At 50.4% G+C, this 25,096-nt stretch overlaps 10 protein-coding genes across 10 annotated transcripts; 5 read left to right on the top strand and 5 right to left on the bottom strand.

Annotated features, from left to right (window-relative positions):
* Positions 1-42: 42 nt before the first annotated feature.
* F5J12DRAFT_712331 (uncharacterized protein) lies at positions 43-1,781 on the bottom strand (the record flags this gene model as incomplete). The annotated part of the gene is made up of 7 exons (XM_051740755.1): positions 43-200; positions 256-444; positions 498-663; positions 716-1,049; positions 1,099-1,388; positions 1,438-1,588; positions 1,642-1,781. 7 exons carry the CDS (start codon positions 1,779-1,781, stop codon positions 43-45), a joined length of 1,428 nt encoding a protein of 475 aa, XP_051605166.1.
* Positions 1,782-1,922: 141 nt separating this feature from the next.
* On the top strand, positions 1,923-3,733 carry F5J12DRAFT_712058 (tRNA-guanine(15) transglycosylase-like protein; the record flags this gene model as incomplete). Its single annotated transcript, XM_051740739.1, has 11 exons — positions 1,923-1,989; positions 2,049-2,251; positions 2,306-2,410; positions 2,457-2,523; positions 2,573-2,812; positions 2,895-2,960; positions 3,012-3,047; positions 3,102-3,136; positions 3,186-3,258; positions 3,308-3,433; positions 3,492-3,733. 11 exons carry the CDS (start codon positions 1,923-1,925, stop codon positions 3,731-3,733), a joined length of 1,260 nt encoding a protein of 419 aa, XP_051605165.1.
* A 42-nt stretch (positions 3,734-3,775) lies between these two features.
* F5J12DRAFT_902839 (P-loop containing nucleoside triphosphate hydrolase protein) lies at positions 3,776-6,884 on the bottom strand (the record flags this gene model as incomplete). Its single annotated transcript, XM_051748330.1, has 5 exons — positions 3,776-4,403; positions 4,456-4,553; positions 4,606-6,043; positions 6,099-6,531; positions 6,587-6,884. 5 exons carry the CDS (start codon positions 6,882-6,884, stop codon positions 3,776-3,778), a joined length of 2,895 nt encoding a protein of 964 aa, XP_051605164.1.
* Positions 6,885-7,461: 577 nt separating this feature from the next.
* F5J12DRAFT_888091 (ribosomal protein S12/S23) lies at positions 7,462-8,124 on the top strand (the record flags this gene model as incomplete). The annotated part of the gene is made up of 5 exons (XM_051747230.1): positions 7,462-7,468; positions 7,527-7,591; positions 7,647-7,838; positions 7,892-8,047; positions 8,107-8,124. The coding sequence occupies 5 exons, from the start codon at positions 7,462-7,464 to the stop codon at positions 8,122-8,124; spliced, it is 438 nt and encodes a 145-aa protein (XP_051605163.1).
* Positions 8,125-8,223: 99 nt separating this feature from the next.
* On the bottom strand, positions 8,224-9,974 carry F5J12DRAFT_200498 (phosphatidate cytidylyltransferase). Its single transcript, XM_051738381.1, has 7 exons — positions 9,952-9,974; positions 9,703-9,902; positions 9,421-9,647; positions 9,192-9,373; positions 8,790-9,141; positions 8,550-8,740; positions 8,224-8,499 (listed from the first exon to the last, which is right to left on the bottom strand). Exons 2-7 carry the CDS (start codon positions 9,749-9,751, stop codon positions 8,325-8,327), a joined length of 1,176 nt encoding a protein of 391 aa, XP_051605162.1. The 5' UTR covers positions 9,752-9,902; positions 9,952-9,974; the 3' UTR covers positions 8,224-8,324.
* Positions 9,975-10,633: 659 nt separating this feature from the next.
* F5J12DRAFT_799121 (DNA topoisomerase I) lies at positions 10,634-13,932 on the bottom strand. Its single transcript, XM_051744261.1, has 11 exons — positions 13,694-13,932; positions 13,027-13,639; positions 12,836-12,978; positions 12,527-12,784; positions 12,243-12,473; positions 11,860-12,195; positions 11,565-11,807; positions 11,077-11,510; positions 10,991-11,014; positions 10,867-10,940; positions 10,634-10,816 (listed from the first exon to the last, which is right to left on the bottom strand). Exons 1-11 carry the CDS (start codon positions 13,826-13,828, stop codon positions 10,776-10,778), a joined length of 2,532 nt encoding a protein of 843 aa, XP_051605161.1. The 5' UTR covers positions 13,829-13,932; the 3' UTR covers positions 10,634-10,775.
* Positions 13,933-14,061: 129 nt separating this feature from the next.
* Positions 14,062-14,654, top strand: F5J12DRAFT_799119 (NADH dehydrogenase 1 beta subcomplex subunit 3). Its single transcript, XM_051744260.1, has one exon. The coding sequence runs from the start codon at positions 14,151-14,153 to the stop codon at positions 14,343-14,345; it is 195 nt and encodes a 64-aa protein (XP_051605160.1). The 5' UTR covers positions 14,062-14,150; the 3' UTR covers positions 14,346-14,654.
* On the bottom strand, positions 14,655-16,782 carry F5J12DRAFT_799112 (tryptophan synthase beta subunit-like PLP-dependent enzyme). The gene is made up of 7 exons (XM_051744259.1): positions 16,459-16,782; positions 15,787-16,374; positions 15,511-15,730; positions 15,170-15,435; positions 15,014-15,109; positions 14,739-14,965; positions 14,655-14,684 (listed from the first exon to the last, which is right to left on the bottom strand). Exons 1-6 carry the CDS (start codon positions 16,760-16,762, stop codon positions 14,829-14,831), a joined length of 1,611 nt encoding a protein of 536 aa, XP_051605159.1. The 5' UTR covers positions 16,763-16,782; the 3' UTR covers positions 14,655-14,684; positions 14,739-14,828.
* A 1,034-nt stretch (positions 16,783-17,816) lies between these two features.
* Positions 17,817-20,194, top strand: F5J12DRAFT_799088 (uncharacterized protein). Its single transcript, XM_051744258.1, has 5 exons — positions 17,817-18,383; positions 18,441-18,594; positions 18,654-18,953; positions 19,011-19,225; positions 19,276-20,194. The coding sequence occupies exons 1-5, from the start codon at positions 17,927-17,929 to the stop codon at positions 20,043-20,045; spliced, it is 1,896 nt and encodes a 631-aa protein (XP_051605158.1). The 5' UTR covers positions 17,817-17,926; the 3' UTR covers positions 20,046-20,194.
* A 487-nt stretch (positions 20,195-20,681) lies between these two features.
* Positions 20,682-25,023, top strand: F5J12DRAFT_761868 (Golgi CORVET complex core vacuolar protein 8-domain-containing protein; the record flags this gene model as incomplete). Its single annotated transcript, XM_051742132.1, has 4 exons — positions 20,682-21,216; positions 21,260-22,104; positions 22,158-22,349; positions 22,402-25,023. The coding sequence occupies exons 1-4, from the start codon at positions 20,748-20,750 to the stop codon at positions 25,021-25,023; spliced, it is 4,128 nt and encodes a 1,375-aa protein (XP_051605157.1). The 5' UTR covers positions 20,682-20,747.
* Between the last annotated feature and the right edge of the window lie 73 nt (positions 25,024-25,096).

The raw sequence follows: 25,096 nt of genomic DNA, 5'->3' as shown, positions 1-25,096 counted from the left end.
CATATCAGAATGCTCGTTGTTGTCCCCAAAATGGTTTATGGCCTACTTCAAGACAAGTACAAGATGTTTGTCTTTGCCTGCCCTCACAACAGCCACCCTGTCATCCAGAAGACCCTCTCGCGTAAGGCGAAGACGAGGATCACGCACGGGCACATTATTCACATAAAGCCCTCCTGCTAAGACAAGTTGGCGCGCAGCGGCTGATCCAAACCTTGAGTATGGTGTGGCGTGGGTCGGGTTTACAAACAAACTTACACTTGGAGGGTAACAGCCCATGGATTGCAGTCAGGTTAGGAAGGAGCTCTGCAAACATTTCATCTTGGCTACAAAACACTAGCCGGGGATCGTTGCGGAGCGATCTGATGATTTGGTCGGCTCGTAGGGAGGAATAGTCAGTGCCGAACAACACTTTAGTGGCAACTTTTGCTGCACTCAGTCCATCTTCTGCGGAAGAGAAGCGGTCATTAAGAATGAAGTTACTACAACGGACCACTAACCGCCATGGACCAACAGCGTGACCTCATTAGCAAGGATTCTTTGTGCTATCCGATGTTCGGGATGGGACTCGTGATCTTTCGCAATCGATTCTATCTCCTCCACTGGTAACAGGGTAAACATCTTCAGGTATTTTACGACATCTGCATCAGCTGTCCTCAAGAAAAACTGTCGGGTGCAAGAATTACCATAACCGAGGTCCTAGCGAAACACGACCTACTTGATAGAAATCCAGGTGGCTGCTGAGGCTCTCGTCTAACCAGATAGCATTCCCCGCGCTCTTGCCAAATTTCTCTCCCGAAGACGTCGTCAAAAGTGGGGTAGTCAGTGCAAAACCTTTCTTGCTGGACTGCTCAGCGACAGTTGCACGACTGAATTGTGCTTTATTGATGAGCTCGAGGCCCGACAAGATATTCCCCCATTGATCGGAGCCGCCAATTTGGACTGTACATCCCTTCGTTCTGTATAGCTCGTAGAAATCGTAGGCTTGTAGCAGCTGGTACGTGAACTCGGTGAAATTTATCCCTTGTTGTGCATTCATTCGGGTGCATACACTGCGATCAGCGTGTTAGATGAAAACCGTGAAATCACCCCAAGACGCACCTGTCTCTAGCGATCATCTGGTTGATGCGGAAGTGAGGGCCTGTGCTACGTAAGAAATCTAGGAGGTTCAGATCCTTGAGCCAATTGATATTGTTTAAGACCTGAACTTCGGGAATAACGGACTGTTGAGTGGATCCTCTAGAAGCCGCATATACTGATGCACGGCTGAAGAATCTACTGATAGCATATGTAAGTTTGCTAGCATTGAGTTCAACCTGTGCAGCATCAGAAAGCTCCCGCTCCGTCAAACGACCGGACGGGTCGCCAACAAGTCCAGTCGCTCCCCCGATCTGCTATGGAATCAACGAGGTCAAATGTGGCGTCACGTTAGCCACTCACGAGAGTGATGATGTTGTTTCCGCGTAGCTGGAAATGTAGCAAGCATAAGAGTGGGATGAGGTGACCGGCGTGTAGCGACTTCGCCGTAGGGTCAATTCCAGCATAAACCATCCGAGAGCATTTTCCCAAATGATTGTTTAATTCGTGCGGCCTAACTGACACGGTCATTGTATGACACAAAAATGCGCTCAGAAAGGGGCTCACCGGGTCACATTGGCAATGAAACCTCTGCAAGTTAGTTCTTCTACGAGGGTCCTTCCATTATGGAGTTTTCTCGACAGTTTTCTTTCACAGAAAACGGCGTGACCATTCGAGCGGGCCCACCGAGGAACCACGCGAAACATTTGGGTGAGGTCGGTCCACCCGAGTTGGACCAAGCAAATTTCAGATCACGTGCCCTTACAAGGGCACAGCCACCAACAGATAGGCTTTAGACTTGCGATGTGCAGAGTCAGTGGAGGAATGCGGTATCGCGATAACGGACAATGCAATTCGAGGTCATCGCGACGTGCAACACCACGCGTGCTCGAGTATGTCGCATGAAATTAGCCCGTGAGTGGTTTTCTCCCCCTCCAACTGCAGGTTGCCGCAGTATGAACCAGCCTGAAAAGATGGCGTCACGATGCTACCGACTTTCATGCCAGTAGCCACCCAGGCCGCTATCAAAGGTCTCACCCCAGAACAGGTGGAGTCACTTGGAATTACTCTCATCCTGAATAACACGTATCATCTGAACCTGAGACCTGGAATCAAGATCTTGGACGAAGCGGGCGGTGCGCATAATTTTCAGGGCTGGAACCGAAACTTGTTGACTGTAGGATGTTCGATCGTCCGAATTTCATGTCGTATTGTGACATAGCTCGTCCAGGATAGCGGGGGATTCCAACTAGTATCCCTGAGTAAGTTCACCAAGATCACGGAAGAGGGTGCTCTATTTTCTAGTCCGTTCACCGGGGAACCGACGATGTTGACAGTAAGGTATATTCTATGTGGCGAGAGAGACCCTAATAAGTTTGCAGCCAGAAGAAAGTATCTCAATTCAGCATTCGATTGGTGCCGATATCATTATGCAGCTCGACGACGTCGGTAAAGTACTCAACGACTGTCGTGTTATTGTGTTTCTTATGTCCATTAGTTAGCAGTCTTACCGTAGGGCCGCGTGTCGCGGAGGCCATGGAACGGTCTGTGCGTTGGCTCGACCGTTGCATCGAGCAGCACGAACAATCAAGTCAACGTGACAGACAAAATTTGTTTGCAATCGTTCAAGGGGGACTGGACGCCGAGCTGCGCGATCGATGTTTACAAGCCATGATCGCAAGGAAAGATCATGTGGCTGGGTACGCCATAGGTGGGCTCAGCGGTGGAGAAGAGAAAGGTATATCCCCCTTCCTTTTATGCGTGACAAACTTTAACACATTTCTAGATGTGTTCTGGAGAATGTGAGAGTCAGAATCGAGCACAGGGGTCGTTTATTCTGACAACCAGTAGTATCAAACAGTGTGCGGAACAGTTACCTGCTGATCGTAGGTGCCGATGATGTTCCTCGCACGGCCCTCTTCCTGACTCTTCAACAGGTCCACGATACGCGATGGGTGTCGGCTTCGCAGAAGGTGAGTTCCGAGTTTACCCGCATCATTTATGTAGTCTCTTATTAGTTGCTTCAGACCTTCTGGTGTGCGTAGCACTGGGCGTTGACATGGTGAGTTCGTTCATCGTGCCCGTGCAGCGCGTTTCGTCAGCGTCAGTAGGCGGATTGCGTATTCCCAACTCGGACCGCAAGGTTTGGTGTGGCTCTCACCTTTAAAGGGCCTCTTAATCTTCGTGAGTGGATATTCCAGAACGATGACCAGCTTCGTTTACTCCATTTTAGGGCTGAGAAAACACGCTGAAAGCATAAAACCAATAGATGAAAACTGTCCGTGTCCAACTTGCTCCAGCAGGACGTCCCGCGCTATGCTCCACCACATCGTGACAATAGAGACGGCGGGAGCTCATGGTATCACCCTTACCGCCATTTTTTTTGGGTTTTGTTTGTTAAGTATCGCGTACCACAGCGGTTACACAACACAATCTGGTGTTCCAAGCTCAAGTAATAGGTCGCGCAAGAGATGCAATTATGGGAGGGAGATTTCCAGATTACCTTCGAACCTTCTTCGAAAATTACTTTGGCGACCACGGCTATCCTGAATGGTGCGTCGATGCTCTTAGGAGCGTGGGGGTGGATTTACTGGAGGGAAGAGACCTCCCCCTAATACGGGGGTCAGGTGCAAAATGGGAATACTCTGATGTAGCATAGAGGAATACGAGTATACAGGTATGGGTCCAGCGTGAATGAGTACTATCGCTTGCCTTTACGACTCGGACGTGCATTCTTGGCCCTTTTCTTCTCCGTCATCTTGCGACTCTTGTGGATTTGCTCGACGGTCTTAAGTTCGTTTTTGAGGCGACCAATGGACTTCCCGCCCTGTCGTCTGCCGAGTTTCTTGGTTCTTTTGTCAGACAACGTCCTGTCAGGTCCCCGGACATTGCCCTCGACGGTCCCCACTTCCTCCACCTTTTTCTTCTTCAGCTGCCTTGCCTTCCGCTCATAATCTTTGTGGAGCTTGTCCAAAGGTTTCGCTTCAATCACTCTGCTGTGTTTCCACTTTTTCCCGCCAAGCCCTCCAAATCCATCCTTCTTCCTGAGCTCCTGCTCTCCAACCTTGGGTAGCATCACCTTAGCTTTCTTCTGCCATTCTTCAAACCGACCACTCCTGTACGTTGCGGGAAGTCGTGTTCCATTCTCTGTGCGCACAAGCTTAATGTTGTCAGCTCCTACACCATCTCCCTTCACGAAGTTCTTCTTTTTCTTATCCCAAGTGAGCTTGTGCCGTTGTCGTTCTGTCACTGTTACATCTCCCGCAAGATCGAGCAACGCGCTATTGGCCTGCACTGCAAATGAAGAAGCACCATCCGCCAGTGAATATCTAAAGGCATTCCGTCAGTAAATCCAGCGAAACGACACGACGGCTATCTTACCCTTTCTCCGTGTGAGAGTCTTTTTGATAATGGGACATATAAAAGCCATCGTCGCGAAAGCTGGTTCTCCCCTTCTGGGACGAGACACCAAACACGGCCTATAAGACGGTTAGTTCCGCGATAAGAGCACGACGCATGACGCATACTCACTGCGACATCCTCCTCGTCGGCCATTTCTATCTCAACGTTATCATTGTCCATAGTGTAATCATCATCATTGACCACCGACTCTTCGGCGGCTGCGGTTGACAGTCGCGTCCTCTCAGCAGTCTTGGCCAGTGCTCTCCTCCGTTCCCTCATCAGGGCTGCTGTTTCCGCATTCGCCTTACCACGCGTCCCAACCTCGAACACCGTTTCTGTGGGCATGAACGAATTGACAGCGCGAACCATCGAGAGTCGCTTTTCTTCCCGTGACCGCTCCTCCTCAAGGCCGTTATCCGCGTTACCCTCGAGTGTATACTGCATGAGTGCCAGTACAGGGTGCGTACCATTTGCATTGCTTGCCCACCCCCCGCCACTCTTTGTCAACTCCTTTGCTCGTTTGTAACTCGCCACGCTAGCCTTCCCTCGACTACGTTCGTACATAGATTGTCCACGTTCCATCACTCCGCGTAGGCTAGTCAGGTTATTTTGGGTGATTTCAAGTGACCGGATGTACTCGACCTCTACATCAATCGTATCCCGCGGGAACGGTCCGAGGATGAGCGATTGCGTATACGGAACCTCGGAGGTGCGAACAGCAGGGGGGTAAGAATTGGCACTCAAAAGCGGTCGACCAAGGAAAAGTTGCAGGTCGCTAAGGTAAGCGGCTTCGGAGTGGGTTACAAAACTCCAAGCCCATCCCCTTCTTCCTGCACGCGCAGTTCGCCCCACACGATGCACGAAAATGCGAGCGCCGACGGGGAAGTCGTAGTTTACAACATGTTCCAAAATCGGAATATCCAAACCACGAGCTGCAACATCCGTTACGACCAGGATCTGTGTCTTCCGTGCCAGAAACTGAGACATTTGATACGTTCTACTCGACTGCACGAGTGAACCGTAAAGAGAGGACACAGCGTAGCCTGCAGCTGTAAGCAATGTAGATAGGTATTCGACATGGTGCTTGGTTGCTGCAAACACGAGAGTCTGATGTGGTGCGGTCTGCATGGGATGCCCGGGTTTTGCCTTGCCCTTTCCCTTAGTATCCTTGTTTTGATTGTCATCGGAAATGCCGTATGAATCGCCAAGAGGAACTTTGATGACATCCCGGAGTAACGAGAGCAAGCAAGCATCCTTCTCTGCCGGTTTCACAGAGAAGAAAGCCATCCGGAGGTCTGTGCTTATCTTGGACTCTGCATCTAGGCGGACTAGTTTAGGATTTCGCAATCCAGCCTTCGCAAACTCCACCAGTGACTTTGGAAGGGTGGCGGAGAAGAGTAGAGTTTGTCGGGAAGCGGGCAGACGCGCTAATATTTCCGTAAGTGCAGTAGAGAATCCGAGCTCGAAGAGGCGATCAGCTTCATCAAAAACGACGTATTCGGCTTTAGCAAGAGACAAGTTCATCTCAACGATCAAGTGGAGGAGGCGGCCGGGAGTTGCGATGATTCTGTAGCGAGGTTAATGAAACGGGTAAACGGGCGTTGCAGAAACAGCATACTAACACGTCTGGATTACTACTTATCATCTCGAACTGTTCGTTCATACTTTCTCCCCCTACAACCAGACCCCAACGTAGAGTTTCACTTTGACCAAGTTTGATAACGTCTTCGTTATCCACACCATCGCCAGCATGATGTCCACCGTCGTCTCGCCAACCCTTGACGAGGCCTTTCCCAACCTTGAGGACTTGAAGAGCCAGCTCCCTGGCTGGGACGAGGATGATAGCACGCACACCAAAGGCATGTGAATGGCGACCACCAAGACGTTGTAACAAGGGTATCATGTATGCAAGAGTCTTTCCCGATCCTGTGCGTGCCATTCCTACCAGATCTCTGGGTGGCGACGCGAGTAGGGAAGGAATAGTTGCACGCTGAATCGGGGTAGGTGTCCGGTACCCTTGAATAGTCAATGCACGAAGCAGGAATGGGTGGAGACCTAACAGAAAAAGGAGGCGATCAAGAATTGCAGACTAGGCACAGGGTGGACATACCCATGCTCTGGAAGCTACCACCGCCGACTTCTCCTTTGCCCTTTCCTTTACTCTTGGTTTTTTTGAGAAGTGCTGTCCCTCCTTTCACGTTCCTCTTTGCAATAGAGTCGTTGATGAATTCTTGGAGTTCATCATCATCTGTAACATGATCCTCGTCTGATGACTCGCGGCGTGCACGCTTTCCGGCCAAAGCTGATGATATGTCAATGTCATCGCCTTCCGCCTGAACAATTGAGAAAGATGAATCAGAGTTCTCTTGATCGTCTTGCTCTAATCGTGATCGTTTCTGTCCTGCCATTTACACAGAAGGGGCAGCCTACGATAGTCAGTCGAGACTTGCTAACTAAAGTGCCAAGTGCTTCCAAAACATTTTCACCTTCCTTGATATTTAGCTTATGTAATCCGGTCCTTAGCACCCCTCAGATGTGTAGTAGTACTACACTAATTGCAGGCCGAGGTCATCCCTTCGCTACTTAGCCGTTTGCAGAACCCCCGCTTAAGTGCGTGGCGAAATGGAGTGCTCACGCACAAATAATAGGTATTATTTTCCAGATAGCGGTCGTTAACAACGATCTGGTTGTCCGCCGTATACGAGCGTTATGTACCCACATATACAACAAAAGCAAGCTAGTTCGGTCTTCCATCGCGAGTCACGGATGTGCTACTCCAACGGCGTCGTATGCCAAGTAGACCGATCCACATTATTTGCCCGCATGCAGGGGCGTTCTCAGAATACGCGTTTTGCTGCCATGTGATGAGTCACGTGACGACTCTATTCATGTGGTGGCTGCAAAAACTGTACAGTTTGCGGGATTTGCCGATGGATTGGAGGAACACTAACTTGCATCGACGAGTCGACCGCATCGACCGCAAGAATGGGCTGTACGTTCAAACGCTATATTCTGGCTGTACCATTATCGCTGATTCACGGATGCGCTAGCCAACAAACCTCGTGGACTTCAAGCCGCTCGCAAACTCCGCAATGACCGGCGTGTAAACCGCTGGGTAATGGCGTGCCATCCCGCTGTCTGCTTTACGCAACTGACATGATTATTGTCAGGCGGATAAATCATACAAAAAGCGTGCTCTTGGTAACGTTTATAAGACGTCTCCAACTGGTGGTTCGTCACACGCAAAGGGCATCGTACTCGAAAAAGTCGGCGTTGAGGCTAAGCAGCCTAACTCTGCCATCCGCAAATGTGTGCGTGTGCAACTTATCAAGAATGGCAAGAAGGTTACGGCTTTCGTACCTGTGAGTGTCTCAATCTTGGTTCCAAGAGCCACGATTTAGGAGTTTGCATACAGAATGATGGTTGCCTGAACTTTGTCGATGAGAACGATGAAGTTCTTATATCGGGTTTCGGTCGTAGTGGAAAGGCCAAGGGTGATATTCCCGGTGTGCGATTCAAGGTTGTCAAGGTTTCTGGTGTCGGTCTCCTTGCTCTCTGGAAGGAGAAGAAGGTGAGTCTCTACATGGCCCCAGATACACAAATGATTTGACATTATCCGCTCACCCTCAGGAAAAACCAAGGTCATAAGAAGTATATAGTTCGTACTGCCATTATCATGTTCTTCTCACACTATGATCATGCATGTATTGCTCGCTGATTATGCCCGTCAACGAAGGCTTCAGCTGAAGGGCCTGCCATCGAGTGAAACTATTGGTGTTATTATTTGCACAACTAAGGTGATGATGCTGATGCCCGCAAGCGAGAGGGTAAAGTAGAACGCATATCTATCAATCCATCAAAATTCCCCGTCCTTGCATATACTTCTTAAGATCCTTCATCAACTCTAACTGTTCTTCGACTGACAAGCCACTGACAATCGACTGCAAAATAGATCCAACGGTAACATGATGCTCGCGAATGAAACTGCTGTAGTAGACATAAGTAAATACACCCATCAGGAATCTAGCGCGAGGTTTAGTGTGCTTCAGAGGTTCCTCCGACGAGTAACTTACTGGCAGTCCATGCGATCCGTCATGCCCCCGTGTCCCGGGATGCTGTGACCAAAGTCTTTGATGTTAAAGGCACGTTTGAAGCCTGATGCAAAGAAACCCCCGAATGGTGCAACGAGCGAGGCAAAGATGGCGAAGACCAACAAGTGAAGTTGGTAGGGAACATATGGTATGACGGCTACTGGACGGCCAAGCTGTGAGGGGTATCAGCAGTAACAAGGGCCATGAGACTGTTAAACGTACAATTTGCGACAAGAAGACCCGGAGGGGTGCCCATATCTCCCATTCCCGTCGAATGAAGACAGGGTTAGGTACGCATTGAACATCGCTCCAGATGCTAACTCCAAGATCGTGCACGGGGCAGATCATATATTTGAACTGCATGAAGTAGGAACCCCAGAGGACACTGAAGATAAGCGTGCTCCAGAAGGCTCCTACGAAGCCCTCGACAGTCTTCTTTGGTGAGAGCTTGATAAGTGGAGTGCGACCAAGGGTGATACCCCAGATATACGCAAATACATCATTGCAAATAACCAATGCGGCAGGTACCCAAAACCAGATCAAGCCTTCCAGGATGTTGTTAACAATGAAGTGACTGCGGATATTGTCAGAGCAGCCGTCACTTTGCGTACGATATATCCTTACCTAGAGACGACGATAAGAAGTAGACTCATGTGAACCCAGCAAAATAGCCCAAATTGTTGCTTCAGGTAGCCTCGCTGGAGCGACATCACGAAGCCCATGAAACCTATCGTGTACAAAGTAAAGCTGATGATCCTATGGTTCATTGCAAATGGCAACAATTGGCCATCTGTGAAGATGACGTGCTAAGGGAAGATAAGCGATAGACTTGGGGACTTAATGGATCGCTTACCTTGAAATAGTATATGATGCTTTCGCCGTAGAGGAAGTAGTTTGTGACCGCAAAGAAGTACCAGTTAAGGGTCTTGCTCCACGGGTCCTTCTGCCCTCGAGTGTCGATATCGACAGTATCTGGCGCGTGGTCTTTCAAGGAGAAAAGTGCTGTCACCTCTCGGTAGACTAGGGCTTGACATAGCATCACCAGAATGATCATGTAGGCATGACCCATGAGCAGAAGACCTGGAGCTTTATTGAATACGTTCGCTCACGAAACGGATATAATTCTGCCGCATACCAACAAATCCTCCAATCATGATGAAGGTCCACAAGGTCCTTGTAATCATGTTCTGTCGCTTCTTGCTGCGCTCAATATCCAAATCTTTTGCATCAGCTCGAATAGGTGGTCCTGCGGTCGTTGGTTTTGTAGTGATGGTACGCTTTCCCGCCTCGGGTATTGCCCTGGCCTCCTCTGGTAACGGGGGAAGTGCTATTGACCTAGCGCGTCAAGGACCCGTCTCGGCACCGTGCCAAAACAATCACGTACAGTGAGCAGTTTTGTCCGAAAAACTGCTATTAGGAATATGTGATGGCAGTGGGGCCGTCTCCTCGCGATCACTCTCGGTGTTCGAGTGGGGTGGCAGATGCTCACCCTCCGAAGAGAAAAGTTCATCCTCTGTAAGCACAGTCGAACCTATCGCCGATTTCTCGAGCGACGAGGTAACCTTGGATGAACTATCTGTTATGCCGGCTTTAGCAGCGGCTCTGAGTTGCTTTCGCTTCTCAGTACGAGCAAGCTTGGCGGCCTTTTTTTGTTGCGATTTGGACGGCTTCGGCTGCTCCACGCTACAGAATAGTGGTCGTGTGCATCAACTGGGTAGGTACCTGAGAGGACAGGAGTAGACACACCTGTCAGATTGCAACGAAGGAGCACCGCCCGAGGCCACTTCCTCGTCCTCTGATTGTTCTACGTCCTCGACGGCGAGGGCGTCGAAAGCTGACTTGGTAGCGAATAACTTCGTGTCCGCTCGCTTGCTCATGGGTAAAGGGTAGTCGTGACGGTCGTGGAAGAAGGAAGGGTATGTCGGCCGGCTAATATGTAAGACACGTTGTTGCAGCAAGATGGCTGGCTTGGTCCTGACCACCTGAACTTTATACTCGACCTGGACAACTCGGACAAACAGTGTCCATACGCAAGGCGGAGATGGACGGCTCTGCAGTTGTGTTGTCGCTCACATTCACATTACTGAAATATATATCTGGTTTATATACGTCTCTATGCAACAAAATATAAATCAAGTCCGTTCTCTTCTACTCCATGGTATTGGCAGCCACATGCAGAATAATGATAATATTCACCCAGGAGTCGAATCAGAACTTCCAGTCGGACTCTGCTTCCATGGCCCACGGGACTATCCCAAGCTTGTCAATGCCAGCACAACAATGACAGCACCATACCCACATTTGGTTAGCAGAGTCTTCGAGAATATCTTCTCTATAGGGACATTGTGGATTTTGCACCACGCTGCGGTAATCCTGGGAACCAAATGTGAGTGCCATGGCCGATGGAAATCGGTGCAATTTACCGAGGATCGAGATAGTTAATCTTACTGTTTACATTGAGCGCTCGTGAGTGTACACCATTCGGCCGATAAAATAGGACGACACAGACCTGGTACCCAGGGCGACCTCTTTGCCCGCTTCCCGGTCGTCCATCTGTAATTTGAATGTCTTGATCTTCTCGTCTAACTTCTGTATACTCTCCTCAATTCTTTCCGCAGGACGTTCCCTCTTTAGTGAGGCTCTTCCGGTTCCTCGTTCCTTAGCGATTCGCTTGAATTCCACCTCAATGGCTGCTATCTTCTCCCGGAGGACGGATTCGTCCTGAGGCTTGTTACCTTCCTCAACCGACTTCTCATTATCCTTCGCAAACTTCTTTTCCACCTTCTCTATTTCTTTCTTCTTCAAAGATTCCTCATGCTCCACAATCCACTCGTCATCCAAATCAGATTCATCGTCAGCGTACTGCTTCATCTTCCGGTATTTCGAATCCAGGTTGAAGAGAACGTGGCGCAGTTTCATGTGGTCATACTTAAGAGCACGAAGCTACGCATTCGACGGTTAATGGACGCGTAGCCATTTAACAAGAGTACAACGCACTCTATCACGCATCTTGCCCATAGATTGCTCGTGAGTCTTGGGTACACTCCGTTGATGGTTACAAAGAATGGCAACCATGCGATTAGCGTGGTTGTACGCATTCAACTTCTCCTGCGTAGTTGCGTCCTTTGGTGTACCCTCGTCCAACTGTTGCTGGAAAGTTATGGACGCGTTATAGGTACGGAACACCTTAGCCGTTAACCCTTTCATGTACGATTGCAAGTGCTTGTTAAGGTGTGTGGTCTAATGGCTCGTCAGAATCAAACCACAGGCGAAGAGCTAACGGCTGAATTACATTGACGCGGTCAAATAAGTTGTCGTCGTCCCCCTTGTTCTCCTTAAATAGCCGGATGTTCTTGAAGACCTGAGCATCCACCGGTACCCGATTATAGTATCGAATAGAATCTTTACCGAGGAAGTCAAAGATAATGAAATTTGGTGCCTCCAGCGTTACATGCTCGCAGCGCAACGAACAACAACCGACAGTATCTGCTTCGTCTTCTCCTTTCTCATTGCCAGCACGAAGAGCCAGTCGGTCGATGAAGTACATCGCGGTTGCTCGCTGTCTATCAGCCATGACTTTATTCTTCAGATCAGCCGTGTAGTCTAGGCGAATTCTATCAACATATTTCTAAATAACTGTCAGCATCCGAATGATAGAATGAACATAGACCCGACCTTCAGCTCTCGAGCCTTCTCAAACTTCGACATGTCACTTTGACCCTTCAGTGAACTGCCGGCGGCTAGGAAAACGTATTTATAGCTTCCGTTGACATTCTCCACCCAGTTGGCAAGCCAAGTAACGGTCTTGTCGTGCACTACTGCTTTCCAGTTACCGGACATGTTCGGCACAGGAATCGGAACGCCTTCGCCAATATTGAGGGTGATGTCCTCCGGTCGTACGCGAAACTGTTCGCCAGGTGATCTCCAGATGCGTGGCTATCCACGTTACTTGTGCTCACCTTCAAAGCGCCCTTTTTCGGGTGGTCACCACGACCACGGAATAACCCCGGTGGTTCTACTCTGAAATTTCCCACCTTCTCCTTGCGACCATCGAGGACGCAGTAGGTATATTTCTCCTCCATTGCGTCCTTCTGTTTCTTTAGCTCTTTCTTCTCTGCAGCGCTGAGAGCCTTCTTCTTTGCCTTCTCCGCCTCGAAATATTCGTACATTGGCCTAAAATCACACAAGTCGAAGTCCGTAATTTTGATACCATTGCGCTGAAACCCTCGTCAACGAACTGTACCATAATGTAAAAGAAAATTACGCACGGGAGGGTACTCCTTTAACACCTTTAACCAATCTTCAAAGAAATTCTTATTGAAGGTCTTGTCCTTCGCATGATCCGTCTCCAGCATCGCACCATAGAAACCAGCGACCTCCTCGGATTCAGGAGGAAGGTCCACTTCCTTGCCTAGAATACGAGCTGAGTTTTCCTCTGGTGAGACACAAGCACACAAACCTTTGTACACCATCTTCACGTGGGACGGCAATGGCTCATAGGGTGGCGGGAATATCACGCCACTGTGCTCTAAAGTCTGCCACTTCTCCTCACCGTCGTTCTCTTGCTGAGCTTCCCACCATCGATATTTTTCTTCTTCTTCCTCCGCCTCATCGTTTTCCTCTCCTTTCTTCGAGTGATTTGGCCGGGGGGTACCAGAATCCTCCTTCTTTGCCTCTTTCTTGACGGCACTCCTCCGCTTTGGTTTAGCCTCCTCATCACCTAAGATAGCACCGTCGACGTTATTCTCGGTCTTGACTTTTGTCCTCGACCGCTTCTTGGGTGGGGGGCGCTCGTCTTCCGAAGCAGATGACTCCGGCGCCTCCGACTTCGGCTCCCGCTTAATTCTCTTTTTGGGAGGGGCCTTGACCTTGCCTTTGGCTTTCCCATTGGTCTGCTTCGACTGGTCCGAAATTGTTTTCGGTGTAGTAGCCACTTGCGTAGTAACTGACACGGTCGGTTTAGCGGGCGAAGACGACGCGAGAGGAATATCGTCGTCACTACTGTCGGATGCATCACCTGCATCCCGTTTCCGTCGCAGCGGGCGTACGGGCGCCTGAACACTGACCTGCGACTTACGGATATAATGGGTGATTTGAAAAAGGAACATTCACAACAATGCACATACCAAGGGCATCTCGTCCTCACTCATGGAAGAGCCGTCCGCGAAGCCATTGAGAGAGCTATTGCCGTTAGTGGCGACATGTTTCGACCCGCTCGTGCTTGCCAAAGTACCAAGAGGAGTATCTTCATCTGAGGACATGCCTTAGCTGCTGAGGAAATACCTGTTGGAATAAAAGTAGCCAACATTAGCGAAGAGAAGTAGTCAGATGGGGCGAGTGGCGAGGTACATACGGTCAAGTGTGTGTTAGAGGGTTTCTCTGTGCGGTTGGCGAGTGAAATTCTCCTCAAGTCCTGATGCGCCTGCCCTTCATTCGTCACGTGATCGAGACACAGGCTTCCGCTCTTGTTCCCGACTTGGCCGATATTGTTACACCGAACTGACCATCCAGAAAGGTGAGGCGAATGTGCTCTTTGCATCGTTGAGCAGGCCAAACTAACGGGTTCTGTTTGAAGGAAACATCATGGCCAGCCAGCCGCCGCTTTTCAGGGATCCTTGGGCGAAGAGAGAGGCCTGGCGGAAGCATCCCGTCTTTTCAAATAGAGCCATGTTTTCCAGCCTGTTCCCCGGCTTAGGCATAGCCGTAGTCGCTTTCACTGCTTATGTCGTTGCGGACACCTTTTACGCGAAATCTCATGGTCAAGGACACGGACACTGATGGCTAGACCTTCATGTACGCACGTGGTCTTCCTCGCCATGAGATTCGGATGTTGACTTGCGGGGACTCAGGGTTCATGCAGGGGCTTACCAGTAGCTTATTTCACTTCTGGCTCTCCATTGCATAGCCTGGTTACCTGCTCCCTGTACCCTACCGTCAGTGCGAGGACCGGTGGTAATTTACAGTCACCCTGCGTATCCATGCAGTCGGGTGGCCAGAACTACTTTTGTAGATCGTTCGGATCTTCACTGACGTGGACTACGCATGACCCATCTCACTGTCCCGTTCTCAATGCCATATTAGAAGGTATATCTAAAATTGCGTTGATTCATGGTTTGGGTGTGGTCCATTCCGTAGGTACCCGCATGACTCTTACGACCTGTCGCTCAACAGCACGGATATTTATTGGCCGAGACAAAGCCTGCAGCTCGGCAAAATTACATTCCTCCCTTCAAGTACCGACCGCCGTCACCTTGGTTCCCTTTAGCCCCTGAGGTATTTCCTGTACACTTCGTTGTCCGTCTCTTCAACATAATGGTATCCGAGCTTGTCCAAGAACTGTTGAAAATGATTACTGTCCTCAGGCGGCACTTGAATCCCGGCCAAGACCTTGCCCAAATCTAGGTTCGTCAGCGCAACCGAAGTGTCCAAAACAGTGCATTACAAACCTGCTCCGTGATAGCGGTAATGGAAAAGTGTGATATTCCAACCTTGATGAAGTCCAGACAAGAATGTGCGCAACGCCCCAAGCCGCTCGGGGAACTCTGCAGGACCAACATCACTACGGTTAACACACAAGTCCAGACTGCGAACCGCACTCATACCGAATCGGAAAAGACGTTCGTGGGGCACGACGACTGATCTACCAGCCATATACTTCACATGCGTCTTCGCCATTTCGTCGTCACTCATATCGAAAGCAGACATTCCAGCTTCTTTAATGGCGCTAAGGACCTCCGCGACCTCCTTTTCGCGCGACAAAGACTCGACCCTGAAGGAAAGGAAAGCGTGTGCACGATCCGATGAACTGTATCGATAGACAAATTCGGTTACTGCGCGTGGGTGGATAAGAGAGTGTAGTGCGAAAAAGCTGGACAGTGCAGTTAATTAGGTTTCAGTAGCTAAGCATCAGGTTATCAATGCGCGGTAACTGCTACCAACTTACCTTCCAGGTCTTTCTGGAAGTTCCACGCTTAGAAGAACTTCTCGGCCTTCACCCAGTTCAGCGCGCTCTGCAACGAACCGAAGTCGATCGAAGTTCATGTTTGCACCGCTTACGACGGCAACAAATGTTTTCTGTGCACCGACCAGTCCGTTGCTAATAATGTGGCGCTTTAGTCCGGCAAGGGCCAATGCACCAGCGGGCTCAGTGATAGATCTTGTTTCTGGCGAAGACAATGATTAACGGCACCAACTGTATGACTACCGCTAGCATTCATACCTTCGAATATGTCTTTGATGGCAGCACATAATTCATCGTCATTGACGATAACAATTTCATCCAGGAGTCGTTGACAGACACGGAAAGGCTCTTCTCCGACGATGCGGACAGCTGTGCCATCGCTGAAAGGCCCGACTTCCGGCAAGGTGACACGCTCTCCTTTTTTGAGACTCTGGTACATGGCATCCCCGTCCACAGTTTCTGCGCCATACACCTTGGTATTTGGGCTACCAATACGCTTCACGTATTCGGAAATGCCAGCAGCTAACCCGCCGCCACCGACGGCAGCAAATATACCGTCGAGATGTGTCGCGTCGGGCAATTGTTTGAGGATCTCCATACCGATAGTTCCTTGACCAGCAATGACGAGCGGATCGTCATAGGGGGGGACAAAGATAAGGTTGTGCACGGCCGCTAGGCGTGCACACTCAGCCTTGGCTTCGTCAAAGTCTGAGCCGTGCAAGACGACTTTAGCACCTAAGCGTTCGACGTTGCGCACTTTGATGGACGGGGTGCCGGTGGGCATGACGATGGTGCATGGAATGTTGAGCTTGGTACCGGACAGAGCGACTCCTTGGGCGTGGTTACCTGTAAAGAGGGCCATAGACATCATCTTTTGTACAGAACTCGATGCTGTGGAGAGGGGTTCATTGCAAGGGTACGCACACTAACCAGCACTGCATGAGATGACACCCTTCCACCGCTCCTCTACTCGCATGTTGGCCATGAAGTTGTAAGCGCCTCTTATTTTGAAACTGAAGACTTCCTGAAGATCTTCACGCTTGAGCCATATCTGATTTCCAAGTTTTGCACTAAGATTGGGGGCATAGACGAGCGGGGTTTCCTTGATGATGTCATATACTTTTGCAGTTAAAATGAGTTTAAGGTAATCTGGCTCGTTTGATGTCAGTAGATCGTGGGCGGACAGCCTTGGATAGGCAAGCGGTGTTGGTGCGTTGGATGAGTATTCGATCATCGGACGTCGCTGTTGTATGGGTGTAAATTTTGGCTGCTTCGTGTTTATTAAATATAGTCTTCTGACTCGACTACGGCAACTACCGGATCGGTATTAGGAACAACTGCACGACTAAACAAGGCTACACATTCCAGTCAAGTTTTTTTTACAACAATACAATGGGGAGGAATTAGGATGCGGTGATACGTAGCAGTTACGGTTGGAGAGATATGATCCGACGCAACAGCTGATTCGGATCACTCCGTACTCCAAGTCTGAGATCTTTGGATCCATGACACGGCATTGACCAAATTGTGAAGTTACGGGGACACAAGCATGTGACATTAAGGCACGATAGATAAGTACGACCGAATCACTGATAGTCGTGTGCGCGGCGGGGAGGTAAGACATCGATAACTCCTTTCCGTAGCGACTGACTCCGCTTGGGACGGGATGAGATTGATTGACTACGTTATCAAGTAGCCCAGGGATGAAGGTCGCTGCATACTTTGTCCGCCAGCGATGAGGTGGGACTACTGTTCCTGTGCCATGTATTTTGTGGTCCGATCCCCTGCTGGGCCACCCAACACGACGTTAAACGATTACCTGGCGCAAGTTTCTCTAAGCACTTGTTACAAGCGCCAAGAAACACGTCGCATATGACCATGGCTTTATCTATGGTTCTTCCTCCGGAATGGACTAATGCCAAGGTGACGTTATGTGAAGCTAGACGCGTTGGACGCGCAGTGATCACGTGGATGAAAATCAATGCACATACTCCTCAAGCACGACTAAGAGCGTTTCAACTGGCAGACTTGAGAGTCACAGATGCGGACGCTCCCAAACGATCTCGGGGAGTCGATGGGAGAGCCATAGGACAGGAGTTGATGGACAAGCGGAGGACGGCTAACTGCCGAGAGCCTTGAGGGTTACTTTGCATGCGGGGATATCGCCCCTGCCATCACTGGGGTGCAAAGTTGATCGGATCGTCTTGGTGGGCGAGAAGCGGGAGCAACAGGGTGTACGAAGGTGGACGTTGGGGTGAAAGGGAGGAAGATAAAGCGTGTCGTTGCCAGCCCTAAATAAGTGTAAAGACGCGGACACCTTACAACCATACTTATTATATTAGACTGTGGGCCAGACGAGTATTACTCTGAGCCAGTGCCCCCCATTCAAACCATCACCATGGCACAAGCTATCACCATGGGCCCTCCGTCATCTCCTCGCGAAACTCGCCGTTCTGGAAGACGCTCTGCTACCTCTGCTTCTGCTTCAGCCAGCACATCCAAATCTCCAGACTCTCCTGCATCCGAGTCTACTCCTAAAAACAAAGAATCTTCTCGGCCTGCTTTATCTGGTGCGACTAGCAATGGTCGCTCCAAGAAGCCAAAGCAGGAAGATCACGACGATGGCGTTCCTCACAAGAACGGCCACGTTAATGGTGGCGCCTCCAACCATGGGAACGCCAATGGCAGAGCAAAACGCAAAGGGAAAGAAAAAGAAAAGGCTCAGCAAACTTCAGATTTACCGATCGAGCCCACTTCCAGCAAGCTAGGCAGCTCTTCCACCACTGGCACTGCTGAGCCACATGAGGAGGACGCCGAGGAACAGGGCGTCACGCGCTGTATATGTGGTTTGAACGGTGTGCCCCCGGTCTCATCCCAATGGTACTTATCACATTTTCTGATATACATCACAGAGGAAGATGCGGATGGCGGAGAGTTTATGGTCCAGTGCGAGACATGCAATGTCTGGCAACATGGACTGTGCATGGGCTTTAAATCCGAGGTGGAGCTTCAAGATGACTACCATTGCGAACAATGCAAGCCGGAAAGGCATCAAGAACTTTTCAGGTAAGAGTCCTAGCATGACTCCTTGGACATGTTTTGACTTGATCTGCTGCCCCTCCCAGGCGATTAGCGAAGAAGGCTCGTCAATCGTCTACGCATTCACACCTCACTACCTCGCGACTCTCTCGTTCACACTCTCCAACTCACATGTCGAAGCCCGCGAAGAGGCGTAATACAATGAATAGTCGTGACGCCGCTTTCGACGAAAGCCTGAAAGAGATAATGGAGGCAACGGCTGCGGAGGCTGCTGCTGCTACAGAGTCGCAGAGTACTAGCGCGAATGCTGTCGTTAATGGCCCGGCAGAGACCCACGACGATGATTGCAACAGTCGGAGGAAGCGAAAACGAGCAGAAGATGACCCGTGAGTCGATTAAGCTACCGGTCGCAACACCTGTGCTGTATTAATGTTATCAAACAGTCCTCCGAAAAAGCGTACGAGGTCCGCGTCTAGCGCCTCGGATCCCCCAGAAATTGCAAGTGTTGTGCATGAAGAACTCCCGCCACCGCCACCGCCTCCCAAACGTAACCAGAATACTGGTGGGAAATCAGGCCCTCGCAGTCGACGTGGTGGAGCAACTTCACGCAAGGCAATCACTGCTAACGTGGATGGTGCAGTTGCCGAAGGTGATGAAGGTATGTGCGGTACCCCTATCGTTGCTCACGTGACTCAACCGCTAGTTCAGTATCGTCTAAGCGATCTGGTCAAAATGGTCGCAGTAGGGCTGCTCCTGCAGCAAAGCGTCCGCCACCATCCTCACACGCGTCAGGCAGTGTCTCGCAAGACCATCTTAGCGCGCATAAACGATATCACCAGAGCGGGGGAAACAATTCTGCCGAGAATTCGCGTGCCTATTACCGCAATTCCCATGCATACGCAGTCCCGCAACAGCCACTCTTCACGTCATGGAACTTGCCAGACTACCTGGCACACCTCGAACACATGCTTCCGTCACAGATCCCCCGTCCTCTTGAAGTGCGCTCGGTTGTAGGTCCAGGGGGGAGGGAGTCGTTGGACAGGACGATGGAGCGTGGAGTACGAGTGAAGTGGCCCAGCAAACGCATGAGTGTCGGCGACATGAATAAACGTGTGCGCGCGCTTGTCGAATGGGTTGGACGAGAGCAAGCCGGGGCTGCGGACCGTGGGCGACGAAGGGAAGCGTTGGAGAAAGCTTTGAAGGAGATGAGGGTTTCGGACGAGGTCGCCAACCTGTCGGCGCCCACGGATACCGTTGATGGCAATGCACGTGGGACGCCAGTGGTCTCAGATAACTCAGCGGAAACCCCTTCCTTGCCGTCCCAACCAGTCCTCGTTGAATCCACGCATCGCTCTTGTGTAGACTCCAAGCCTACCATGAAGATGATGGAGGAGCTCATGGAGGAGTTGATCAGTTTCCAGGAACGCTTTGGGCCGGGGGTGAAGAGCAGAGAACGTGAGCGGCGACCAGCATCGTGACTGGCATGTCAGACCAGGATACGTAGGATTGACTTCTCTTCAGGTTTCGTGCTACTGTGAGGTTATCGATTTATATATCACTGATACTGTATGATGTACATTAATCACTCCCGCTCACGTGGTTGTATTTGGTAGTGACCACTAGAGGTATGTATGTAAACAAAACATATTTACCAACGGCATTCCGCAGAGTGACCCACTGCAGCCTTCAAGCTTCATTTCTGTCAGGTCGATCATGGCGGAGGGACGAGGCTCCGACGAAAGACCCGGCAGTTCCTCTTCACTAGGTGGCTCTAGCCATGGTGAGGCTGAAGCAGAGGACCACGCGGGCGATTACTCTGCACGTATGGAGGAGCTCTTTGATGATGATACTGAACTGGAAGGAGTTTTCGGCGACGATGACGACGAAGAATTTGTATACGACGGTGTGGATGCGGAATACGTGGCTGCTACGAACTATCAACAACAATTGCGTGCTGTTCTCGAGAAAGATGACTCGGACGACAACAATTCGAGGTCAGGGCACCATTATGACGTTGCCAGTCCGTGGCCTGACGAGGTCGACGACACTGCAATCGTATGTCATGCATGAACGGCTTGCTTCGTGTGCTGTGGCTAAAGGGTGTTTCCTTGTAGCGACAACCCCGTAGCAGGCACGTCTCCCCGGAAGTCAGCCCAGTCTCCTCTCCTCCACCACTGACTATGGTTGCCGATGAGGACGTACCGTCGAGGGACCACCCCGACGCAGTTGTCCAAGCCCCTCAACCTTTCGTCCACCCTTCTGTCTCACGGCTCCGCTCTTTTCTTCCGACGAGTCCTGCTCAATCCGCAAACCTTGGTCTCCCGTCTGATTCCCTCACACCAGCAGGAGGCTATTCTCCATTGTCACATGTCTCCAATCTTTCTAGGGCATCCACACCACTTCGTCATGACGGCGACTTGACAGTAGACAGCGAGACATTCAGGTGGACCTCTCTGCAGACTGTTACCGGTCAACTATTCGGAAAACGCCAGTCCAAAGCTGCACTCTTGTTAGGTGCTTCTAATTTGGGTTCCCCGACCGTGCTGGCCGCGAATGGTCTCATCTGCGTGGGTACGGACGCTGGTCGCATATTTGTCTTCGATTTTAAGCAGACGTTATTGTGTACGTGTGGGAATGATTCAGGTAATTGTTCCTTGCTTTTCCACACCCGTACTCGCTTATACCAAGAAAGCCAGTAATGTGGGATCCGTATCGGCGCTCGCGCTGTCCCATGATTACACTTACGTCGCGTCCGGACACGATTCAGGTTATGTCCAGCTCTTCAATCTGAAGAATCCTTATTCGCCAACGCGCATTATCGCACCGGCGTCCCTTCCGCGAGTGCTGTCTGGCAAGCAAGAGGGCCACCTTGCTGGCTCCCGCGTTGTTGATGTAGCTTTCGTTGCGAGTCGGCACACTGCCATTGTTAGTGCTGACGAGCACGGTCTTGCCTTCTACCACAACCTGGGCAAGGTCCTGTTTGTAGAGGCCTCCGATACCATCCGCATCCTTGGAAACTACCCTCAAAGTGGACCCACAGAAGGAAGTAGTCTCCAATCCCGTTCTTTTCGCCGTTGGCGACTCCGCAACCCAGTGCTTTCTATGGCAGCACTCCCTCCTGGTACTGCTCCGCATCCGACTGACGCATATCAACTGGTTGCAATGTTGACTCCATCGAAGTTGATTGTGGTTGGCATGAGGCCGACACCGAAGACTTGGCTCAAGCACCTGCGAGAGGGCACACCCGACACCACTGTGTCGGATCGATGTCGCGGTATTCTAGCGTGGTCTCCAAGCACCAAAGCTAGTCAAGACAAAAAGGATGATATCGGTGAATCGACCCCTCCGGTCATAGCATATTCGTGGGGAAAGGTAATTCAACTTATGCGGGTATCGGAAACGAAGATAAAGCAAGTGGTGACAAGTTCACGCACTGGCAAGAAGCGCGAAGTCGACGTTGGGACTCTCGTTTTCCAAACTTTTGGGAAGTGGGTAGCAGAGGATGCTGTGCTTGCGTTACAATGGCTTAATGTGAATGTGAGTACTTTTGTGCGCTCAGTGCTGGATTTGGACCATGACCTCCATGAAAGCAACTTGTGGCGTTCACTGCCGTAAGCCTTCTTGTGTATGATGTCCGGACCGCCGACGCAATAGAGCACGTTCCATTTGACACCTCTACTGTGTTGCCTCGCATTCGGAACCATGCAAATTATAGGGACCTGGAGTCCATCGGTGGCATCGCTCATGCCGTCAGAACTCACAAAGGCAAGGTATTTCTCTTGGTATGTCGCCCGGATTTTGGTGTGTACTGCACTCTTCCTCACCCTAAATCAGGAATGCGAACAAGTCCGAGTGGGAACATTATCCACCTGGGCCGACAAAATTCTGACATGCGTTGAACGGGGTGACTTCTTGAAAGCCATTGAAATTACACGCGCATACTACACGGGGGAAGCGCCGGGCAATCGCAACGGTCTACCAGATGATCCCGAAGAACGCACTGCTATCTTGCGAAACAGGCTTCGCGAGTTGATGGTCGCATCTACTCGTTACGTGTTTTCGGAAGATAGGATGACAGACGGAACGCATTTTAGTCCTGACGGACGTGGCGTCGATAGGACCTCCGTCTTTGAGGGGTTGGTCGTGACTTGTGCGCGCGCTTGTATTGCCTTGTCAAATTATGACTTCCTCTTCGAAGAGCTGTTCCAGTACTTTGACAACTCGGGGATATCACAAATATATCTTGGACAACTCGAGGGCTTTGTTTTAGACGGCACGATACGCTCCATCCCACCGTGGATAACTCAACGGCTAGTTGCACTCCACGATGGCAGCGGACGCCTGGATTTGGCAGAACGCATCATATGGCACATCGAACCTGCATGCCTGGATATCAACCAAGCTATTCGACTTTGCCAGGCTAACGAGCTCTGGGACGCTCTCATCTACGTCTACACTCGTGCATTACATGATTATGTCTCGCCGATCGTAGAGCTTCTGTCCCTCATTCGAAAGACGCTGGCCTGCAGACAGCGAACAAATACAGCTAGCCGGACAGATTCGGATTCTAAGTATGCTTATAAGATCTTCCCATATCTCATTAACATCTTGAGTGGCCAAGCTTATCCTAGCGGAGAGCCCCTAGATATCGATGAAGCACATACGGCCATGAAAGATATCTACCGCTTTATCTTCGATGGTCGCTCAGCCATCTGGCCGCTTCAGGGAGGTACTCTTATCCTCACAAGTGATGATAGCGGGATGGAACCAACGTATCCTTACGCACGATTACTGTTGCGTTTTGATGCCGAATCATTCCTCCACTGCCTAGATCTCGCATTCGAAAGTTCGTTCTTCAACGAGGACGAGGAGTCTCATGACATCAGCAGATTGTGGATTGTCACTATTCTTTCGGATATCGTATCCGACAGCAATCTCACCCCGTCTGACGTCACCTTCGTGGACATATTCATCGCTCGTAATGTCCCAAAATATCCACAGGACATCATACAACCTCCCAGTACACTCCAAAACATTCTCATCTCCCTTGCGACTTCAACGGATGTGAGCACCCGAGAGGATCGTCAACTGGCGACGGAGTACCTTTTATCTGCGTATACCCCGCATGATAGCGTCCTCATTATGAAGCTCTTTGAGGACGCAGGTTTTTATCGTATTCTTCAACGTTGGCACAGGCAGGAACGGCGATGGCCGCAACTTCTACAGTCCTATCTGGAAGATCCTGCCTTGGGGTCAGCCGACTTGTTCTTGTCCGTCGACGAAGTCCTTACCCTCTCAATGCGAGGTAATAATATGACGGTGCCTTCGGACATGGTACAAAAACTAACCGGTGCCATCGGGGCGCTTCTTGGAAGCAATCTGCAATTGACTGCCATCTTGATTGACAAATTTGCTGCTACGCTGCACCAGATAGCCCTTGACACCATCGGCGCAACGGACCTACAGAAGCAATACGAATACCTTGTTTACCTTCTGGACCCTCGAAGCCGAGTAGAAGAGGATGATAATATCCTCCACCATCGTCCCGATCCGTCCAATATCGACAAGTCATTGCAAAGGCTCTTCGTTACTTTACAGTGTCACTTTGCGCCGCCCAATGTGATCGACACTTTGGATCGTATGCGGAATTACCTCGATTGGTCCGCTGTCGAACAGATATGTGAGGAGAACCGAGCTTACGGAGCTGTCCTTTGGGCGTTGAGTCAAAGGGGTTTCATACAAGCCGCGTTGAAGAAGGCTGCAGTTTTCGAAAAGCAGTTGACGTTCGACATCGTGAGGACATTAACAACATCCGACGCGGACAGAGCGGACGTTAGTGACCATCTCAACTCACTTCTGGAGATTGGTCGCGGGAGTACAACTATGTGCCTGGAGCAGTCCACTGCATCGGGTTTCACGGGAGTAACACTCGAAGACATGTGGTTCCAGCTCCTCGCAAGTCAATTGCAATCTATTCATACAATCTCCACATTGCAGACGTCTGGCTTGAATGGTGCGCAAGATGTTGCCAGGAACAATGCACTATCAACTTTACGTGCCCTCGTGCAAGAGACCTTCGCATCGTTCGTCTCAATTAGCTCCACCCGAGCAGTTTCGTTCCCTCGCATATTCAAACGTCTTGTCGACCCTGGGTTGTACACTGGGCCATCTTCAGGCACTCCGTATACGGAGTTTAGAACGATCTTAACTAGCATGTTGGAATCCTATCGAACCGATGAGGACATGCTGGTTATTTCCAAGCATCTTCTTAATCGGAACGTCTTCGATACCGTGGAAGAGTACACCAAAGAAAAGCTGAGGGGGTGGTCCGCTTCTCAGAGCATCTGTACGCACTGCCATACCTCCCTGTTACGACCCGACATCACAAGCAACCATACGGACACTACGCTCGTTATATCTCGGTCGGCGATATATCACAGGCAATGTCCATCTTAGTACCTCTATAATTACATTGTCCACCTAGCAACCTTTTGCCGTGGAACGTGCCAGGTTAGCTGCGACCGTTTAC

Source organism: Pisolithus orientalis (assembly GCF_024613125.1).
Source record: "Pisolithus orientalis strain OTSU chromosome Unknown F5J12scaffold_2, whole genome shotgun sequence".
Taxonomy (NCBI): Eukaryota; Fungi; Basidiomycota; class Agaricomycetes; order Boletales; family Pisolithaceae; genus Pisolithus; species Pisolithus orientalis.
This window is presented reverse-complemented; position numbering and strand designations above follow the sequence as displayed.